Source organism: Lycorma delicatula, chromosome 2 (genome assembly GCF_047948215.1).
Source record: "Lycorma delicatula isolate Av1 chromosome 2, ASM4794821v1, whole genome shotgun sequence".
Classification (NCBI taxonomy): domain Eukaryota; kingdom Metazoa; phylum Arthropoda; class Insecta; order Hemiptera; family Fulgoridae; genus Lycorma; species Lycorma delicatula.
The window spans coordinates 115,287,448-115,307,726 of record NC_134456.1 but is presented as its reverse complement, the minus strand read 5'-3'; the positions used below and the strand labels follow the sequence as shown (position 1 = coordinate 115,307,726).

Genomic DNA, 20,279 nt, shown 5'->3' with positions numbered 1-20,279 from the left:
AAATCTTTTTGCAAGAACTTAAAATTAATTTAATATATATTCCTAGAATTAAGCTTAACATCGACAAAGCAGTACTTGTTGATAAGATTTCCTGTCTACATCTATACTATTATGTAAAGGGGAAGAAGTGTTCGTTTATTTGGGATAAAAAAAAAAAATTACTAAATCAATTGCAACCAAACTTTTTACTTCATGTTTCTCAGCATAACTGTGAAGGTTTTTAGATATCTTTCTGATCTAGAAAAAAAATGAGTATATGTATGTAGTAGTGGAAATTTCCCGGTTATGCACAAACTTTAATGAATTGAATTAATGAACTGTGAGTCCCCTATCACTGTGTGAACTGGGTTTGAACTGAATGATTTGTATCAGTCGTTTGATTAATATTAAAAAAATAATATGAGTAACATTAAATAAATTTAAAAAAATTCTGTTTAACAATAATGAATGGGCTTCCTGTGGGGACTGCGCGAGAAGCTAGTATGGTAAGGTATACGAGCACCTCGTAGGAGGCTAGACCAATCATTACCATCAACTGGTAACAAGCAGGGTGCCCTTGGGGTGCTGTTTTGGGAGGGGGACAACATGCAATGTGGTACTCTTATAATAGCTCTGTAAACAATCAAACGGTTTTCAAAATTCAAATGGGGTATTTTCAGTAGGTTAAAAACTAACTTTTGCATGCTCAGGTATACTCTCGATCTAACAGATCAGAACCTTGTGGAGCCTCTGAGTTGGCTCTGAGATTTGCCTGGGCTGACCTGTCCTGAAGAGTCCAGGTTCTGGTTAGACAGCTAGTCTCTTATAAGAGACCTAATATGTGCTTAACCCCTTTCAGCAACCAAGTTACAGGATCACGGAATTTTTATACAGAAATTAAAAAAAAAAAACGTTTCAATGACTATTTTTGAGTATACACTTTTTATGATGTTATAATACTGTACCAATATAAAACCCTATACATTATCATATTTTTGATACTGTACTATCGATAACTGAAGGCGAGCATTCACAATAAAAACTGAAGTCATTGATAACATTTTGCATCAGGTGACTCTCAGTTTGATTACTTTAGTATTTCTGCATCAGCTTCACAGGGAGCTAACTTCAAATATCTTTTGTAATAATATGGTAATATGTTAACTTCTCCAAATGTAAATATAAAATTAAATTTTATTTTATTTTCATTTCATTAATAAAACAATATGTCACAACTGTGATTGATCTGTATCTATATGTATTGATCTGTATTACTAACCTGATAAATATGACAAGTAAATATAATTAACAACCGATTACCCAGAGCTTATTAAAATGAGAACTCTATCAACAAGTTAAAGAAACACATTTCAGACATCACTGAAATTTAAAAACATTTGCCTTCGCACATTAACCATTTATCATTCACACACAACTTAAATCTACATAAATGAAATAGAAATAAATAGAGTTAGAAACAATTTTTTTATAACAGAACACACTGAAATAGCAAAAAAAAAAATATATATATATATATATATATGTATGTATTTTTGATTAATGATGAATGGTTAATTTTTAAATTTCAGTGATGTCTAAAATGTGTGTAGTTTAACTTGTTGATAGAGTTCTCATTTTAATAAGCTCTGGGTAATCGGTTGTTAATTATATTCACTTGTCATATTTATCAGGTTAGTAATTACAACCTGACCCAATACAGATTAATAACAGTTGTGACACACACACACTCTCACTCTCTCTCATGAAATTAACAAGAGACAAAGCATGTTTGTTACAATATCCAATAATTATAAATACTTACATGATCTGGATATTCAATCTCTTCTTCTATCTTCACAGAGTGTAAACAATTAATTTCAAGTTCATCGGTTTTCATGTTAAGATTAAACTGTGGTGAAACTTCATCATCTAATGAGATCTCAGATTCCTTTAAAAATAAGATAAAAGAAAAAACCTTACAAAATTTCCAAAATCAGTAAAATGGCTAGCCATTTACATTAACTAAAAACACCTGCAGTAAAAAGGTAAGATCACTCAATGCCAGACTAAGACTAGAGGTTGGGAGGTGCTTCAGCAGGAACAGTCGCTTAGCGACCATGAAGTAATCTATTTTGAACTGGGGGGGCCTCATGGTCATGAGGGGTTGATGTATAAGTAAGAAGAGTGATTAGTGTGTTGGGCATTGAGAGGGTGTAACATATTGTACAAGAGTGTTTAGGTCACCTCAGTGGCATTTCGCCGGCGTTTTTAACGGAGGTAATTTTGAAGGCTTGCCATATGCCGCTGGAGAAGGCATGACCAATAGATAAACTTGTATATTGGTGGTTGCCTGAGGTAGCGGCAGCTAGAAGGCCTGTTTTGGTGTAATAAGCATCTACAGCAAGCAAATCATAGAGATGCGATGGAGGAGATTGATTTGGCACTGGAAGAATTAAAGAGGTGTCGGAAAGCTTTTAAGAAAGAAATTATGAGCAGTAAGAGAGAGAAGTGGCAGGGGTTCTGTGATCACCTTGATAGCGACATATGGGGAGACGCCTTCAAGATTGTTAGTAAAACGTTCAGGAGAGCGTTACCTGAATTGTTACCTGACTGCGTGGAGGTACTGTTCCCCAGGAGGCCATGTGAGGTATTGGAGGTGGTTGCTGTGGCAGAGATTCCTCCATTTGTGAGATGGAATTAAGAAGTGCGGTGATGAAAATCAGTACGCGGAAAAGTCCGGAGAGATTATTAGCATCAGTGGCTAGGTCCGTTGTCTTGTACACTGTTCCAGCCTGGAGGAGAGCATTAGATAAGAAGATTGTGAGAACGAGATTGCTGGTCTCAAAACTGGTCGTACCGAACAGTTTTGACGGAAGCAACTTTAGTAATAGCGGCCATGCCACCTTTAGATCTGTTAGCGAAGGAAGTAGTGGAGAGATCAGCGGGTGTGCCAAAAGGTCAAGAAAAGCAAGATACGTTCATTGGGAAAGGACGCAGATACGGAGCTGGACGAGAACGCTGATCTCACAGATCAAACCATGGCTGGGCAGAAGGTATGGCAGTTAGCCTATGAGATGATGGAGTTCCTGTCCAGTCATGGCTGCTTCAACAAGCATCTGTGGAACAGAAAGAGGAGGAGGTCGGATGGGTGCCTCTTCTACGGAGAGTGATGCAGTGGAGCAGCACACAGTGTTCCACTGTGTCAGATGAGTGATGGAGAGGAGAGAGATGGAGCATGTTATTGGTGTGATCACCACAGATAACGTGGTGGAAACGATGTTTTTTAATCGGAAAAATTGGAACACCATTTGCAATATGGTCATCGATATAATGAGAGCTAAAGCTAGGGAGGAGCTGGAAGATGAGGAGGATGATAGGGAAATGGAGATTTGGGGTTTCTAGATTTCAGGTTAGGTGGATAGCCCCTTTCTGGAGGCATGGAATGCCGAGGTGTCTTACAGCCGATGAGTGAATGAGGACTCCAGGGGATTTGTTAAGGGGTTAAAATGAAAAAAACCAGAGTGCCGGGTGAAAGGTCATCTAGGGGGCCCTCCTCTTTCAGGCAAGGCATTAGGAAAGACCCAGTCCTGGCCTACCAGGTGGTACCCAGTGCTGGGAATGACATAGCCAGGTCCAACATTGTCACTCAGGAGGTTAGAGGCAAAGGCACCCTTGGGATTGAGTCGTGCTTCATCGGTCTAGGTCTGGTCCCAAGGGGAAGGGATGAAAAAAAAGACTAAGACACTACTGCACAATCATTTCATTGGAAGCTCTATATCCAACTGAGCATCTGACATTTGACAACAAACTTCTAATTAACAAAAAATGAATACTCAGAAAAAGTCTTTCAGCCCATCGAAGACAGAAAAGAAGACACAATAATGAATGAACTTAACATGAACATGAAGAAAATATTAGATTTAATCAGAAAAAGAAGAATCGCCTTTTATGGTCATCTACAAAGAATGAACCCCCCAACAGGGTATTTATACACTATAAAAATCTAGAAACTAATAACAACTGAAACAGAGAAACTGAAAAAGAGAGAAAAAAAATGAAAATAATACAAGAAGACATCAAAGAACATTTACTATGGGAAAGAATTTCAAAATATTTCAGGTTTCCAGGAGAGAAAAAACCATAGAAGAAATATTTCTTACCTGGACAGAAGAAAAAATGTAAAACACTGGAAAATAAAAAAAGGAGATATGGAAGAAAAAGAAACTGAAAAAAAGAAATAACATGTACATAAAATCAATTTGATTAAACAAGCGAGATTAAAACTAAAAATCAATCAAACATAGATTGTGTAACTTATGACATCAAATATTGATATTAGTTATTTAACCCCCTTAACGGTTTTTGACGAAATTACTCTGATGAACTTCGAATCCAAGAAGTAATAAGAAGTGTGAATTGTATCAAGAAGTGGCAGAGCGAGTCGGAAGAACTAATGCCATCTCTTATATTAACATTTAATCTCCCGGTAATACCAGGAGCATCAAAATCTTGCTCGAAGATGGAGATCCGTGCTCGATGTGCTCAGGAAGGCCACAATGACAAAGACTGCCATGCGGATGAAAAATGTGTTAACTATAGTGGTTCACACGCAGCCCGCTCTCGAGACTGCCTAATTTTTAAAGAGGAAAAGGCGATTCTCAGACTTTCTAGCGAGCACAAGCTATCTTTTCTGGCTGCATGCAGAGAATACAGAAAAACACTTAAATTCACAGAACCTTGTTAATTTAGATGTATCTTTTGCCACTGCTGCGTCAAAACAAGCTCCCATGAATTTAGGTATTAAGCAGTGTGGATCTTGCAATAAGCTGAAAAAACTTGTTCAGATGTTGTCTGATCAGGTTGCTTCACTTAAGGCCACTATTTCAGAGCTGAGGAAAATGAACAATAAGTCGTTTGTCACAGTTAGTGAATCCAATTGTGACATTACAATTGTGTTCCAATTGTGACCACATTACAACTGTGACACAACTGAAGGAGACAGACAAACTGAAACGACTTGATTATTGCAACCAGCTTCTCAAAAACATTGCTGGCGACATTTAGACCCATGTTGTATTTCATGTCAGACGAGGCACGGCATCTTCATTTAAAAGACAATATTAATTCACAGATCACAAAGTACTAAATGGCAAGGAATCCTCACAAGATATTCGAGCGTTCACTTCACAATGAGAAAATTGGTGTTACAAACCGTTTGCGGTAATTGTATAATGGGAACAATATTATTTGACCAGACTGTGAATACACAAGTTACCTCGCAATTTTCAAAGAATTCTATGCACAAGTAACTGATAATGAAAAAGAATACAGCTTCTTCCAAAAAGATGGAGTTACTTGTCACAATCAAACGTTCTGAAGGTGAACATTTAACAAAATATCAACACAAATGACATTTTGCATCAGACAACACTCAATATGAACAGTTGAGCACAAAAGTGCAGTGATGCCCAGGTGGCCATGTTAAACATCTTTTGTAACAATAAGGTATATAAATGCAACATTTAAATTAAGTTTTATGTTTTTCTTATTTAATTTATCCATATCATTTATCAAATTTCATTCCAAAATAACCTACCAATTCTGCAGCGGTTACATTATGAGTGATTTTATGTTGCTCACCCTGTATTAAGGGATTTGTTAAACTAATTATAAAAGTAAATTTCTACACACTGTTTTTTTACACTATACTAATGTGTCACATTCCTTTTTTTCTTACACTGTACATGTTCCAAATTTTTTTTTTATTTTAGGGACTTTTTTTTTACTTCTACATTAATACTTTTTTTTACCCATTTAAACATTAGAATGATATGTCCAGTGTATATTAAACTTTTTAATTTATCTTTCCAGTTATCCAGATCTGGCCTAGCAAAGGTCAATCTAGATAACTGGTATTCCACTGTATGCAAAATCTATAACTCTTACCATTTCATTTTCCACTTTTACATTTTTTGATTTAACTGAGATGGTCTCTTCAATTGATAAAGGATCTTTTGGAATATCACCATTAATCATATTAAACTGTTCCTCTTTCAGTTGTACTAAATCTACCTGCTGCAATGCAAAACAAAAAAATAAATGCTAAAAAAGTAAATATTTATAATTTTTTGTATAATTTGAAAAAAATAATAATCTGTACCTCTAATTCACTTATCACACACATTAACAGTACAGCCACAGTCAAATTATTATTATTATTATGACTTTAATAAGCCAAATTTTGTATGGAAGAACCTAGAAAATGTTTCTTACACCAAATTTTATCATCCAAATTTAAATGTTAAAAATGTCGCTACTCAACTACAGATTATTCTACAAATTGTAATCTTTTACAATCAAATAATTTGTTAAACTGCTGCGGTAATGTTCCTCATTTAGTTTTTTCTAATCTTAGAAACATTGGTGTTAATATTGTCTATGGTAAAATTTTTGTTAGTCATAAATATACCTTTAAAGATAATGTTACCTAAAATTTTGAATTCTTATCTCATATCTGACAATACATACCAGATTATAAAAATAGGAATTATGTAAGATTCAAATTCTCTGACTGAAAGATAAATTCCAAACAATAGTTATTTATTTGTTATGTTGCTACATAACCTTGAAGCTTGTGTGGAATATGGAAATGCAATTTTGCAGCATAAGAATATTACAATGCCTGACCAGAATTTGATATTAATCATGATACAGAAATTTTTGCGAGAAATTGGAATTATATTACAGTGGTCACTATGAAAAACGGGGCTAGTATTTAAACTACTGCATCTAAGTTAAAAATCCCACAATAAAAATTAAGGTATCATCAGTAAATGCAATTATTTTTGCACTACCTGGATTCGGCCAATTTTAGTTAGTCATTTTTCTGAAAATTAGAGGCACGAAAAACAAATTTTTTGCAGTTTTTTTGTTGAGAATGTCGACTTAAATTGCTATAAAATCCAAACCGATAGAGATAAAAATTTTCTACTTTTGAAAGTAGAGTAAACGATTAGAAAAAATAAATTTTCAATAATATCAGACAGTAATTTTTTAGAATTTTTATTTGTAGAGCTGAATTAATAATCATTAGTATTTTACGGTGAGGATCATAATAATAGATTTTAATATAATATAAGGATTGAAGAAGCAGTCTCAGTGAGCAGAAAGTCTCAATACTGATTACAGTATATTGATATTATGTCGTTGTATATTAGTATAAATTGATTGCAATGCCAGTATTCAGTCTGATGAGTTCATTAAGCATTTAGCTGTGATATCTAATAAATTATATGGATTTTTTATTTCCATATGTTCAGTTCATGCTGTTTTTTTTTTTTTTTTATTTAACAGTGCTGCATTATGCCAAAGACAGTCTATAATAAGTTAATTCGCATTTTTTTTATCAGGTTTTAAGTTATAGATTTTTTTTGTAATTTTTCTGTAACTATGTAATATGTCTGAGAGTGTAATATGAATGAGAGGGAAACACTTTCATTTTCCAGTCAACATGGCCATACAATTAAAAGTAGTTCGAGAAATGTAATCTACAATGAATATAAATTTTTTCAAAAGCTATCCGACTTCGAATTCCGTAGCGTGATTTACTTTGATAAAGTTCGTGAACTCAATGCTGAAACACGCGGCATTAGTTGGAGATCAATACAAAGGATATGTAGGACAGCTAAGGAGTGCGATAGCAACAATAGTTGCGTTCAGTTTGAAACGCCAGGGAAAAATAGGACACAGAATGGAAATCTGTTACTGGACAATTTTAACAATCATGTATTGTGCAGAAACATATATCAATAATACCTCTACCATTCAGAATGAAATCCTTACCGATAAGAAGTTCAAAGAGGAAATACGGGAAAAACTGAAAGCAAATTTTATCATCTATAACCGTTCGTCGTATTGTGAAAAAAATTGGTTTCAAGACATTTCACAAATTAAAAGCGTCAAGTGGTGGTCGACGTATATTTTATCATAAATTATTATTTTTATCATAAAAATTGGTTTATGAATGAAGTACAAATAACTTACAAGAAGGGAGTGCAGTAATAATAGATAACACAACTTATCTCCCTTTTGTGGTACATAAAATTACCACAACAGCTGGAGGAAAGCTGAAATCAAACAGTAGCTTTAAGAAAAAGTGGTTGCTTGCCACCGCTTTTACAGATTTTTAAAAAAATTTCAGCATTCTAATAATATGTATAATGTTTACCGATAAGATTTTAATGCCTTTATGTAACCTGTTATTCTTTTTATGTAGATGTCTTTGATAGAAATATTGCGAATAATTGTAAAAATAAAAATAAATGAAAATAACAACACCAACAGTATAGTAATAATAATAATAATACTTACAAAAACTAAAATTTAAAAGATATTTAACTAACAAAAGATATTTTGAACAAAAAGGACATTTCAATTTCAGTAGATGCCAAAATTAGGCACTAAAATACAGTAATCAAACCAGAGGACCTGTTTGCTTCAGTGTTTTTCTGGGCAAAAAACATTTTCGTTATGATGCCCAGGGAAAAAAATGAAATATAGAAATAAAGTATAAAATCTAATAAGACAGCAACAGAATTAAAATAAAATCTTAAAAACAAAAATTTAAATTCAAACTAAAATACTGAAAGCAATGACAAAATATAAAACTAAAATGTGAAACACAAAAATATACAACTACTGTACATAAAAAATTTAAGCATACTATTATTAAAAATATGTAAAATACTAATACTTGGAAGAAATAAAAATATCCAGTCCAAAACTTCTTTATTACTGCCCAGGATATGATGAAAATTCCTGGACAATTTAAATTTACAATGCAAGGCCGCAAAACAAATGTAATCCACAAGGATGTGGCACACAGTCAAGCAGCACTCTCATTGTATGTACATCGGTGCATTTTCTGCTGACATCAGATACCCGTGAGAAGCTTTTGTACATCCTATCTGTAATTGGCAGAGAACCACTTCCTCTTCCTCTCAGCGAATTTTCCTGTGAGAGGAATCCTGTGGTAACACAGTACCTTTGAGATGTCAAAGTTTGTTACCTACCATGGCAATCCAGTCATTTTGCCACCTTGCACAAAGTGTGTGTTTGACATGGTTAATAAAATTGGATGTAGTAATACAGGTAGTGAAGGATAATTGACTATATGCGTCTTTAGCAGCGGAATCTGCATCAGATGCATCTTAAGTTTGAAATCAGATAAAATAAATCCAAAAGAAAATAGAGTAAAAGCTTGAAAAAGATTCTAGAACCGATAAGAATGCAAGAAAATGAATGCAGATTAAGAAGTAATAAAGACATTTACAAATGCAATGAAACCGACAAAATGTCAATTCAATCGAAAAAGAAGAGCCAAATCTTTTTCAGTCTCACAAAACAGATCTTCAACCACATTTACAGAAAAAAAGAATGAAAATCAACAGATTTCAGTGGTTGTAAATGAAAATGTTAATATTTTTTCAAGGAGATAGTACAATACAGAATAATGTTCAGAAAACCAGTAAAGATTTCACAGAAAGGTACAAAAAAGAAACAACATTTGCTCACAAGAGAGAAGGGAAAAATAAAGCAAAAGAATGAAGAACTGTTGGAAAACAGGAATAAACATTTAGAAAGAAATGAATGTAAAGTAAAATATTGCCTCAAACGTACAAAAAAAAAAAAATTAAAAAAACTTACATGTTCATGTGATGTATTAGTTTCAGTCGTATGATGTGGTAAAAAAAAGGATATCATTTGTGCTACATTATCCTGTTCAGTCTCTAATTTAATATTTTTATTAAGAGGCACAGCTTCATTACTAAAAGTATTATTTACACGCCCATTCATTATCTACAAAAAAAAAAAACACCAAAAATCAAAATAAATATCCATAATAAAAATTTTAAAAAAAATTCTGTGTAAAAATAATGTTGAGTTTTTCATAAATAGGTTTTTTTAAGCTGTCATAAACAACTGTCTTACTAACTCCTTAATGACTGTTCTTTGTTTATGTTTTGTGGTGGCTTGAATGGGGTTATATTTGATACTGATGCAAGCTTTCTCAATGAAAAAGGTAAGAGAACACAAGAACAGACGAATGATATTAACAGATGACGCCATATATGTGGCTCAAATTAATCTCTCTAAGAGACCATGTGACATGGCCCTTGGCTCACTGATTCTTTGGATTCTTTGATACATACTAATGTACATGATTTTAATTTTTTTAATTATATTTTTTATGAATTTTTTCTGTTATTGATAAGTTTTCTATTTGTTTTCACTTAGTTCCAGATCTAGTTTCTTTTTTTTATTTTATTAAACTAAATTTCTGTTTAATTTTAACCGATGTTATTTACATTTATATCCTCAGAAGTAAATTCTCTACAAACTAGAAATGTTTAATTGTCTACTGGAAAATTAACAAAAATTTTTTATTCTAAACCTAAAAACATTTATTTTATTTCAAACCTAATTCTAGTGTTATCCAGCATAACACTTTCATGTTTTGATTTATTTTTAAACGAGTTCTAGTGAAAATGCTGATTTTGACACTGACTGATGAAAACCCTGAATACAGATCAAAATTTGACAAATCGTAAATGACAAGACAAAAAATTAGAGATTTATGGAGAGTGATTGATGAACTATGAATGTCTGATGATTCTGTCAGTAATTCGGCTGACATAAGTAGCAGCAGCAATATTCAGATTTCTTGTATTCCTGGTCAAGCTGGGAATATCTTGGAGTGTGTACCATTGGAGCCTCCAATGTTCCAATGTTTTCAACAATGCACTATACAATGATAACAACGAAGGAGATAATGAATTTAATCTAACTTAATCTAATAACTTAGATATACATGATATTTTATCCCAATGCCTTTGCACTATTAGTTAATGATGAAACTACCAACCCCCAAGAAGTGTATTATGCACTTTTCATTAATCATGCATTTTCAATTTCTTACGGCAATGAGACATCATTATGCAAAACAAAAGATTGAATTTTGAAGGAGAACAGAGCAATCAATAATTATAAAAAAGCTCTAGAGTGAACAAATGGTATACACCTGATATAAATGTAATGCAAAGATTCTGTGGAATAATTTTGTGGATGGGTGATAGTAAATTGCTGAGGATATAGCAAGTCTGTTGTATTATAACCAAGTTGGTAAGCTAATTTATTGTAACATATTTGAGATTCTTCTGAGAATGTTCCATGCTTCAAATAATGGAAATGTTCCATACGATGAAAGACTGTACAAAATTCAACAACTCATCGACTAGCTTCTCCCAAAGTTTCAAGACGGAATGAATCCTCAGGAAGAGATGTAAATCTATGAAAAATAATTCTTTTCAGGGGGACAGCTTGTCTTTCATCAAAACTATAAAAAAAAAACATCAGCACAGGGTGAAACTTATAAAATTATGCTTTGTCTGTGGGTATATATGGAATCTCAAGATATATGCTAGAAAAGAAGTAATTTCAAGCAAAAGGGTTCCATTGGACCATTACTTGATGTTGGATGAACATTTTTTTGGAAATTGGTATACAAGGGTATTGTTGACTTCTTAGTTACTTGATTGTTACACAAAAATCTTGCTGGTATATTAATGGCTAATCAAAAAGGAAATACAAAACAATTAACAGAAACCAAACTGAAACAAATTGAAGTAGTTACAGCCCAAGGTTCAGGTAAAAAAAAATATATATATATATTGAAATGGAAAAATAACAGACATTTGTTAATGATTTCAACAAAACAGAAGGAAAGCCCACCACGAAACCCAAGGTAGTTACAGATTACAACATTGCAGTAGTACTTACATACACAGTAGGTCTGAAAAGTTCCTAAATAAAATTTCTGTATTCGATACAAGTAGCGCCCATCTCTCGAACAATCAGGGAAATGTGTTGCACAATGCCCGACAAATGTGTGTACAAAATTTCATCACGTTTCGTCACTCCAGTCTCGAGTTATACATCATCGGCCACATACGTTGTGTTCCTGTGACCTTGTGGGAGCTTGCAATATGGAATAGAGAAGCGCGATAAAATTTTGTGTTCGATTTCAAAAATCTTTTGTTAAAACTTATTCTCTGATACAACAAGCCTTCGGAGATGAACCCCATCTTATACTTCAACATAAATGTGATAGAGTCGTTAGATGACGATGAACGAAGTGGAAGGCTGTCAACAGCTGATCATGATGAAAATATTGTGAAAGTGCACACGCTCCTGCTCAAACAACCTCATCTTACTCTTCAGGCCATAGCTGAAACGTTAAACATCGGTAAAGATGCGGCACGTAAAATTTTAACAGAAAAAATGAACTGCTGAAAGGTGTGCTCTCATTTCATTCCACATTTGTTGGATTGCAGAACAAAAAGTCTATCTTGCGCTCAAGACTTCATTGAAATTGCCTATAGTGACCCAAATATTTTGCAAACAATTGTAACTGGGGATGAAAGCTGCTGCTTTATGTATGATCCACAAACAAAGCGTGAATCCGCTGCTTGGTTGAGTCCTAGAACACAAAGACCGGAATAAGTCAGCCTTGATGTTAAGTGATATAAAAAAATCATTTTTGAAATACTGTTTTCATCAAAAATCAATTGTCAGTGCTTGGTTTTCATACAACCTGTTATCAAAGAACAGAAACTTCCAACGAAAACCCAAATATTTAGGGAAGAATTGACTTTACAATTTTTACAGATGTTTGACAATGATGTGCAAACTGAAGTCAGTCAAGATGCATCTACAAAAGAAACTGCAAGAGTAAATAGGCTGATCAACACTGAAGGTAAGAAGTTAACAGCAAGACAGAGATGCAGTGGCTGCTACAAAATGAAGAGGTAAACAGATCATAGAGAAACCTCAGCAAAAATTATCAAAAGGGTGATGACAAAATGTTATGTGTACGATGCCTTCTTTTATTTTTGATTGCTTCGGCTGTTGACTGATTTTGTCATGACATAAAATCTTTGATAGAAACTTTGTTGATCATGATTTTGTGTAAAAAAGTTCTGTATTGAATTCTTTATAACAAAATTGATCATTAAATGATAGAATTTATGAAGAGAATTGATGTAATGTTAAGATTTATAAATATAACTTTTATTTATACAACAATACTTTGTTAAATAATACCAAAATTAATCATGTGATCCCTCTAAGGCTCACATGGACCTCAAATTAAAAACTAAAGAACATCAGGAGGCTATGTGAGCCACATGTGGCTCAAATGAGTTTTTGTACATGTGCGTATTTGTTACAATTTTAATAAATATTACATTTAAATGACTTGTTAAAGAAGATAATTCTCATGCCCAGATATCGGTTTTATGCATTACCTGATGCTTAACGGAGCACAACAAATATCTACTGGCAGTCAATGTAAATTATACAGAATTTTAATAATTAAAAATAAAACAGCAAAATTATGTGGAAGCAACTTAGATGCGGTATAATGAATGTTATGAGAGATTTAATCATATAAATTAAGCTAAAAATCTTGTAACAGAATACATTAAAATATTTGCAAACGGTCAATTTCAACTGATGACAATTATGTTACAAAAATGATTCTGATTTTAGAATAAATATTTTTTTTTAACATGCCCACACTAATAAAGGTTACTAAAAACGGGGGAAAATACTAACTAAGAATTAATCAGTTTAAACAGAATTTACAAAATAAATAACACAAGCTTGTTTAGATATATAAACGTCAAAATATGCACAAGTTTATGGAACTTTTATTTATTATATTACTGTGTCATGTTTGTGAAACAGATTCATAATATTGCTGTGTACATCTTTGTTTACTCATATCTAAGTTCGAAATTATGTTATACCTTGCTTACCACCATGTAACATATTTCGAATTGTGTGCATATAAAATTTTAAATTCAATAAATAAATTATTAAACTTAAATTAAATCCAGGTGATCCTTAGGTCTCTTAGCACCCCTCAGGAAATGGCAGTACTCGCTTTAGCGATAACCAATTTATTCAATTATCATCATCAAATCTAACAACAAATTTTATGTTACATATTAAAAGTTAATAAACAAGAGGCAGAACTAATTTTAAGGGGGTATTAATATTTATATACAATCACACTAAGCAGGTGATCTCTCTTTAAGAAATATCTTTGACACTTTCAACATGCAATCCAAATTTAAAATTAATTCCAGGCAGAGCACTGTGTACAAAATGCTTAAACAAAATACAAAAACCACACGATGATACAGAAAGCGAACCGGAATGTGAAGATATATTTGAGCCTCAATATGTTATAGTCATGTCTGTGAATAAAGCTTGTTCAACACTTGGCATTTCCTCCGATAAAGTTAAAAAATTATCGAAAAGCACAAAGGTACCAATTTCAAAAAATAATGTTACAAAAATAGCAGAGTCGGTTACCAGTAAATTAAACAAATCCTTTCATTTAAATATTTCTACAGAAGAAACCAGTTTAGTCACAAACTGTAATAAATGTACACAAACATAAATGTTTAAATGTATGTTCACAAACAGTATTAAATGTAATATTTAGCCATGAAATTATGCTGATTTAGGTAGGGAATACGAATTAATCATTAAAATAAAAGATAAAATGAAAACAGTTAAATCAATCCAGGAAAAAATTAATATTTTATTACCAAGAAGCTGGAACAATCAAAAAATTCAAAATGAGTTTAGTGTTGGTCAGTATTTAGCCCTTCAATCCAAACAATTAGTTAAAACAAGTGGAATTTTGTCACAAATCGGCAAAAAGAAATCAAGTCACGTAATTGATGAAAATGTTATTAAATGTGACCAACATTTTTACCACAATGATCAGCACAGCTGAATGATGCCAGGCAAGAAGGATTGTGTTTCTGTAAGACAAGCTGACTGGAATTGTACACAGCCTTCAAAGAAAAACATAATTTAAAAATTGGTTTTTCAAAATTTGCCGATTAAGACCTAAATTTTGTGTTCTGCCTTTTCTGGTAAATTATTTTCTCTAAGATGTTGCTGGAATTCAGGCACAAAACATCGTAAAACCACTGGCTAAAAATATCTTGTCATTCAAGCACTTCATTGCGAAAAATATTTCACCGGTAATAAGTCACGATTTATGAGTTTAAAAACTCTCGGGTTTTTGACTTGCCAATAACAGCTAGAGGAAGTCTATATGACAACTACTTGCGATAGAACATACAAGATTAGAGATGCGTTCATTCCTTACTTTGTATCCAGCCTCAGAGCTTCCGGAAAAAGATGCTTAATGTTTTCTAAGGAAGCGCCTTCCAGGACAATCCCATTTCGTTACAGTTATACACCTGCGCATGACTTAAATTATGACTTATTTTTTGAACTGAACTTTCACAGTAGTCTAATACAACCTGACTGTCAGCGCTTAATTTTTCGCCCTCAATTGCAAGCTGGCGAATTCCGTGCCTTAGTTTAAAACTATTTAGCCAACCCTGGCTGGCTTTAAAATCTGGATCGTCATTTAATAGGTCATTCATTTGAAGAACTGCCTCAATAATTAATGAGCCACTTAAAAGTAGACCTTGACTACAATGCTATGCAAACCAAATGTACACTGGTTTGTCAAGTTCAGCATTTTCTGACGTTTTCATTCTCTTTCTGGTTGTTGCATCACCATCAGTAACTTCCATTTTACTCATCAATTGTTCAAATTATAGGCATTTTTTTTTAATATTGTTTACTGATGTATGAGGGATTGCGAACTCCTGTGTGTTTAACGGTACTTTCCACCCTTATACAGGTGTTGAAGAATCAAACTTTTATAACTTCCACATTTGCTAGACATCTTTGCTTCGTAAGTACAGTACACAGTAATAGTACGACACTAGTATGAACTGACTCGCATAATGCAAAGTTCACTACTGTAATGAATTTTAGAAACGAAAAGGAAATGATATAATTACAGTTCTTTTGATAATAAAGTACTATACTGTGTAAGAAATATGAAAAAAACTGATTAAATAATAGTGCCCAAATGAAAATGTTTATATGAATGAAAGATATGTAAAGTAATTTTATCGGTTCTTTTCTCACACGATTACTGTAATTTATACATAATGTACAATAGGCTAATATAAAAACATCAGTCGCAATTAAGTGAATTTTTATGCTGTAGGACTAACAGATGGTGTACTTTTTATTAGTAATTAAAAATTGAATTTACTTTTGTGTATCACTATTGTACCTCTAAAATAAAAATCACAAATTTTTACAGAGGGATGACGAATTATTGAACGAGATGAATTTACGGGTAACGAAGAATCGGCGTCCTTTTGTATTTATAACCTAATTGAAAACTTCAACAGTCTATTGCAAAACTGTCAACTATCCGTTGTTCTTATTTGTTAGTATCGTAGAATATGAGTATTATTATTTCCAATAAATAGAAAGATAATCACGGAACTTATGCAGTTTGTTCCAACCCAATGTTTTTTTATCGTATACGTTATGTGTTAATTAGTCGAGGTTAGCGAGCTTAGGTTAAGTTTGGTTAATTTATATCTATAACTATAAACAGCAAACTTTTGGATTATTGTCAATATCGCCCGATATAAAAATTATATTATAAATATAATTTAACGAATTAACCTACGCTCGCTAACTTAGACTAATTAACACAGTAATGTTTTAAGAAATGATTACATTGTAGAGCAATTAACCGTACGGCATTAGTAATGACAAATTCATCATAAAAAAAAAATCAAACTTAAATTCTATTAATTTATATTAGAGCGGTATAAAATTACTTACTTACGTCAGATAAACAAAAGTGAACACCACCAAATAAATAATACTTATATTAGAATATAAACCCCTCCCTCACAACGGTCTTATACAAACGTTCAACTATTAATGATTGTTCAATAATGCCAACAAATGCAATTGTATACTTCAACGCATACGATATCTCGTTATAATGCTGTATAATAATAATGTTTTTGTTAAGCAAGTAATGCAACACAAAAACGCAGTAGTTATACGTAAAAATTCAAAAAAACATTTTCGTTAATAAATTAAACAGCCAGTAATCATTTTTAATTACTTATACATTTTTGACCATGACGATCGGAGGTGATAATTTAAAAATGCATACTTTTGAAACGGCACACCGCACCAAATTTATTTTTTTTTCTTTTATAAAAATGTACTTAAAATATTTTACAAAAATTAGTTCTCATTTTTTTGTGACATCGTCTAAATTAAAAATTGACTCGGGAAGACCGGACAAGTCTAAAGTGGTCAGCAAAGAACTAGATTTGGGAGAAACGAATCATAATGATTCAAATCACATAAATCTTTCAATGAATCCGAAGTCAATAATTATTAAAAACAAACATCAGACGTAAACGAGTATTTTTATGAATCACTGCAACGCAATGCCAAAAGACCTTGACAGCCACTTTTGTTTAAAATACCGGTACACATAAATAAAAATGATACGTATAAGCATTTTATATTAGTTTGTATATTAATTTTGTTTCACGTTGTTGAAGTAGTTATGTGAAGCGAGAAGGTATCGGATCCGTAACCGTGGACTCATCGGTCTGAATCCAACTTTACATACACATATATTTTTTTTAGCTTTTTTTAATTTAAATATACTGATTTATTAATAATTATTAACCTCTGTAAACATTTTTGAAATAAACTCAGAAGTACATAAAATTTTATTTTACTAATACTTCAGATTTTTCTTCATATAAAACTTTTTATTATCGAATTGTTATTTGTTGTAAAACGTTTTTACAATCAAAGGTTAATAATTTTTTTTTATAACATCATATCAGCTGATTAGTATGCTACCTGTACTTTAAAAAGTTTTCGATAAATTTCTACATAGAAGATTTCAACATAGAACCTTTTTTCAACAAAACAAACTAACATCTGGCTACAAGTTTGGCTTTCAAACATTTCATAGTACCATCGAACAGATTCATAGAGTTCTTTCTAATATTCAGATATTTTCAGACAAAGAACGTCTGCTCTACCAGTTTTTTTTTTATATCTGCCAAGTCTTCAGATTAGGTGTAGCACTCTGGCCTTTTTAAAATTAATCAACATCTACCTTTTCAGTATTTTAACATTTTCAGTTATTTTTTAAGAAATAGATATTTCAAGGTTAAAATCCAGACTGAGTTGTCTCCGCTATTTTCCACAAATATACGGATCGCTCAAGGAAGTGTAATATTCATACGCTTCCAAATATGTCGGTTTCTCCCAACACTGTAATAGTCGCCTTTACTTATGTGCTTTGCTTGTACCGCGTGAAAATAATTAAAGCATCACTAGACACCGTGTCACAGCACCTTCAAGAATAGTTAAACAACATTGAAGCACGGTGGAAGTTGTGGCAAATAAAGTCTAACAAAAATAAAAGTACACATTTTAGTTTCACTCTCTGAACAAATGTCCACTTGTTGTAATCGATGACATTCAGCTACCGCAATCAAATTCTACAAAATACTTTGGTATTCATCTTGACAAAAGGCCCGCGTTTGGAAAAACGAGAAAACCGAATATTAAATTTTGTCGGTTGTACCGGATTGTAAATTGAAAGTCAAAATTATCTCTGAACAAGTTAATTATTTACAAAGCCATCCTGAACCCAATCTGGATTTATGGCAGCCGGCTTCTGGGAATATTAATAAAATTAAATGTAATTATATTACATTTTCAATCCACAGTTTTTTACAGTTCACAGATTTACCTCGGTCCATTACAAATAAGAGTACACGACTCTTCACATACCTACAGTTATAGAAGGAATCTCAATTTAATAATCAAAACTCAACGGTCATCCTAATGTTCTGTCGATTAACCTTTCAAACCGCATTTGACGCTTACATCCTATTGACCTTTTTTAAAATTCAAGATTTTTAAGAAGTAAATCCTTCTAAGGGAAGTAAGAAGTAATTATTTTTTAACTTTTACCGTTGAGTTTTACTCCTTAAAAACATTTGCAAACATTCATTCACCTCATTTGTACGTTTGTCCTGAATGAACAAATTATAGATATCTACTTGCATTAAAAAAAGTTTATATCAGCTGTTATTTATTTCAAACATTCTAAAATACGTTAAAACAATTTAAAAAATAAACCACCTAATAATGTCATCTGATGCCAGTGTGAAACAGCTGCAATGTAGACTATTTCCTTAATCATTTCCTGCCAGGTCATGACTGCTTCAGGTCTAACATGTAGTGCAGCGAGTATGATTTGTCCTCTTATTGAGGCACCGTCGATAATGTTGAGCACGTGATCTTCGTGTGCATCAAGTGGACTAAACCACGAGGTATGTAATGGACCTGTTAGACACGAATAACATAATCGAATGTGATTTCTGAGTTAGTGAGGATCACCACTGCGTGGAAGGGGGCTGGGGAGTAGAATGGTGGGCATCCACCTACGTCAGTTAAACTTGGTTAGACCACATTCCGGAAGCTAAATAGGAAAAAAGAGAGCTATGGGGAGGGAGCAGAATCCAAATTGGGATTGAGGGACCATGTCGCTGACTGAATAAATTTGGTCGATTCGTGTACTGCATTATCCGGATGGGCGGGTGAAGACACGTCCAACCTTGTATTTTCCTTTATTAAACAGAGTGGAAGACCGAACAGTTAGCATAATATATATATATTGTTTAGCCATGAAACTTGACAGGATGTCTGTCAGTAAACCTTGTTTCAGATATAAGCATTACGTCTTTCTTAATATTTAAAACAGCTTTTGATTCTAGTTTTTTTATCAGACAACCCGTTATCATTCCAGATTGCTAGTCTCAGACAGTCGATCGTTTTTTCTCAAGACGATTCATGAATAGTCCGGTTCATATTTTCAAGCGTTCACTCAAATCTTTGCGACATACGGTCAAGGACATTCATCGGCCCGTGAAAATTTTGGTTATGAATAGTTTGTTGATCATAGGGACAACTCATTTTAACTTTTTCAGCGTATGTAGTACCGGAAATATTCAGCCATTATTATATTCATTATTATTGTTACACTAATGTTACTACTATTATAATTATGAAAGCCATTGTTACTAGAGTTCGTTACACGATCGTCTCTCTTTTAGCACTCAAATTGTTATTATTGACATTAGTATAATTCATATTATCAGTAGAATTGTTATTAGTTACAATTCTTGAAGATAGGGCGGGTTTGATAGAATATACCTCAGTTTTATACTATCGATAGATTTTGCACCCTTTGTAACTCGCCGCAGCTGACGCAGGAAGCTGGA

General features: G+C 32.7%; 1 protein-coding gene across 1 annotated transcript in view; it reads right to left on the bottom strand.

The window, feature by feature from the left end:
* LOC142319935 (uncharacterized) overlaps positions 1-16,880 on the bottom strand; it is a 30,294-nt gene extending 13,414 nt beyond the window's left edge. Inside the window, exons 1-4 of the mRNA XM_075357610.1 lie at positions 16,790-16,880; positions 9,685-9,837; positions 5,926-6,054; positions 1,802-1,927 (exon numbers count right to left, since the gene is read on the bottom strand). Of these exons, the coding sequence (XP_075213725.1) occupies positions 1,802-1,927; positions 5,926-6,054; positions 9,685-9,834 (405 nt within the window). The 5' untranslated portion in view covers positions 9,835-9,837; positions 16,790-16,880. The remainder of the gene's footprint in view (positions 1-1,801; positions 1,928-5,925; positions 6,055-9,684; positions 9,838-16,789) is intronic.
* Between the last annotated feature and the right edge of the window lie 3,399 nt (positions 16,881-20,279).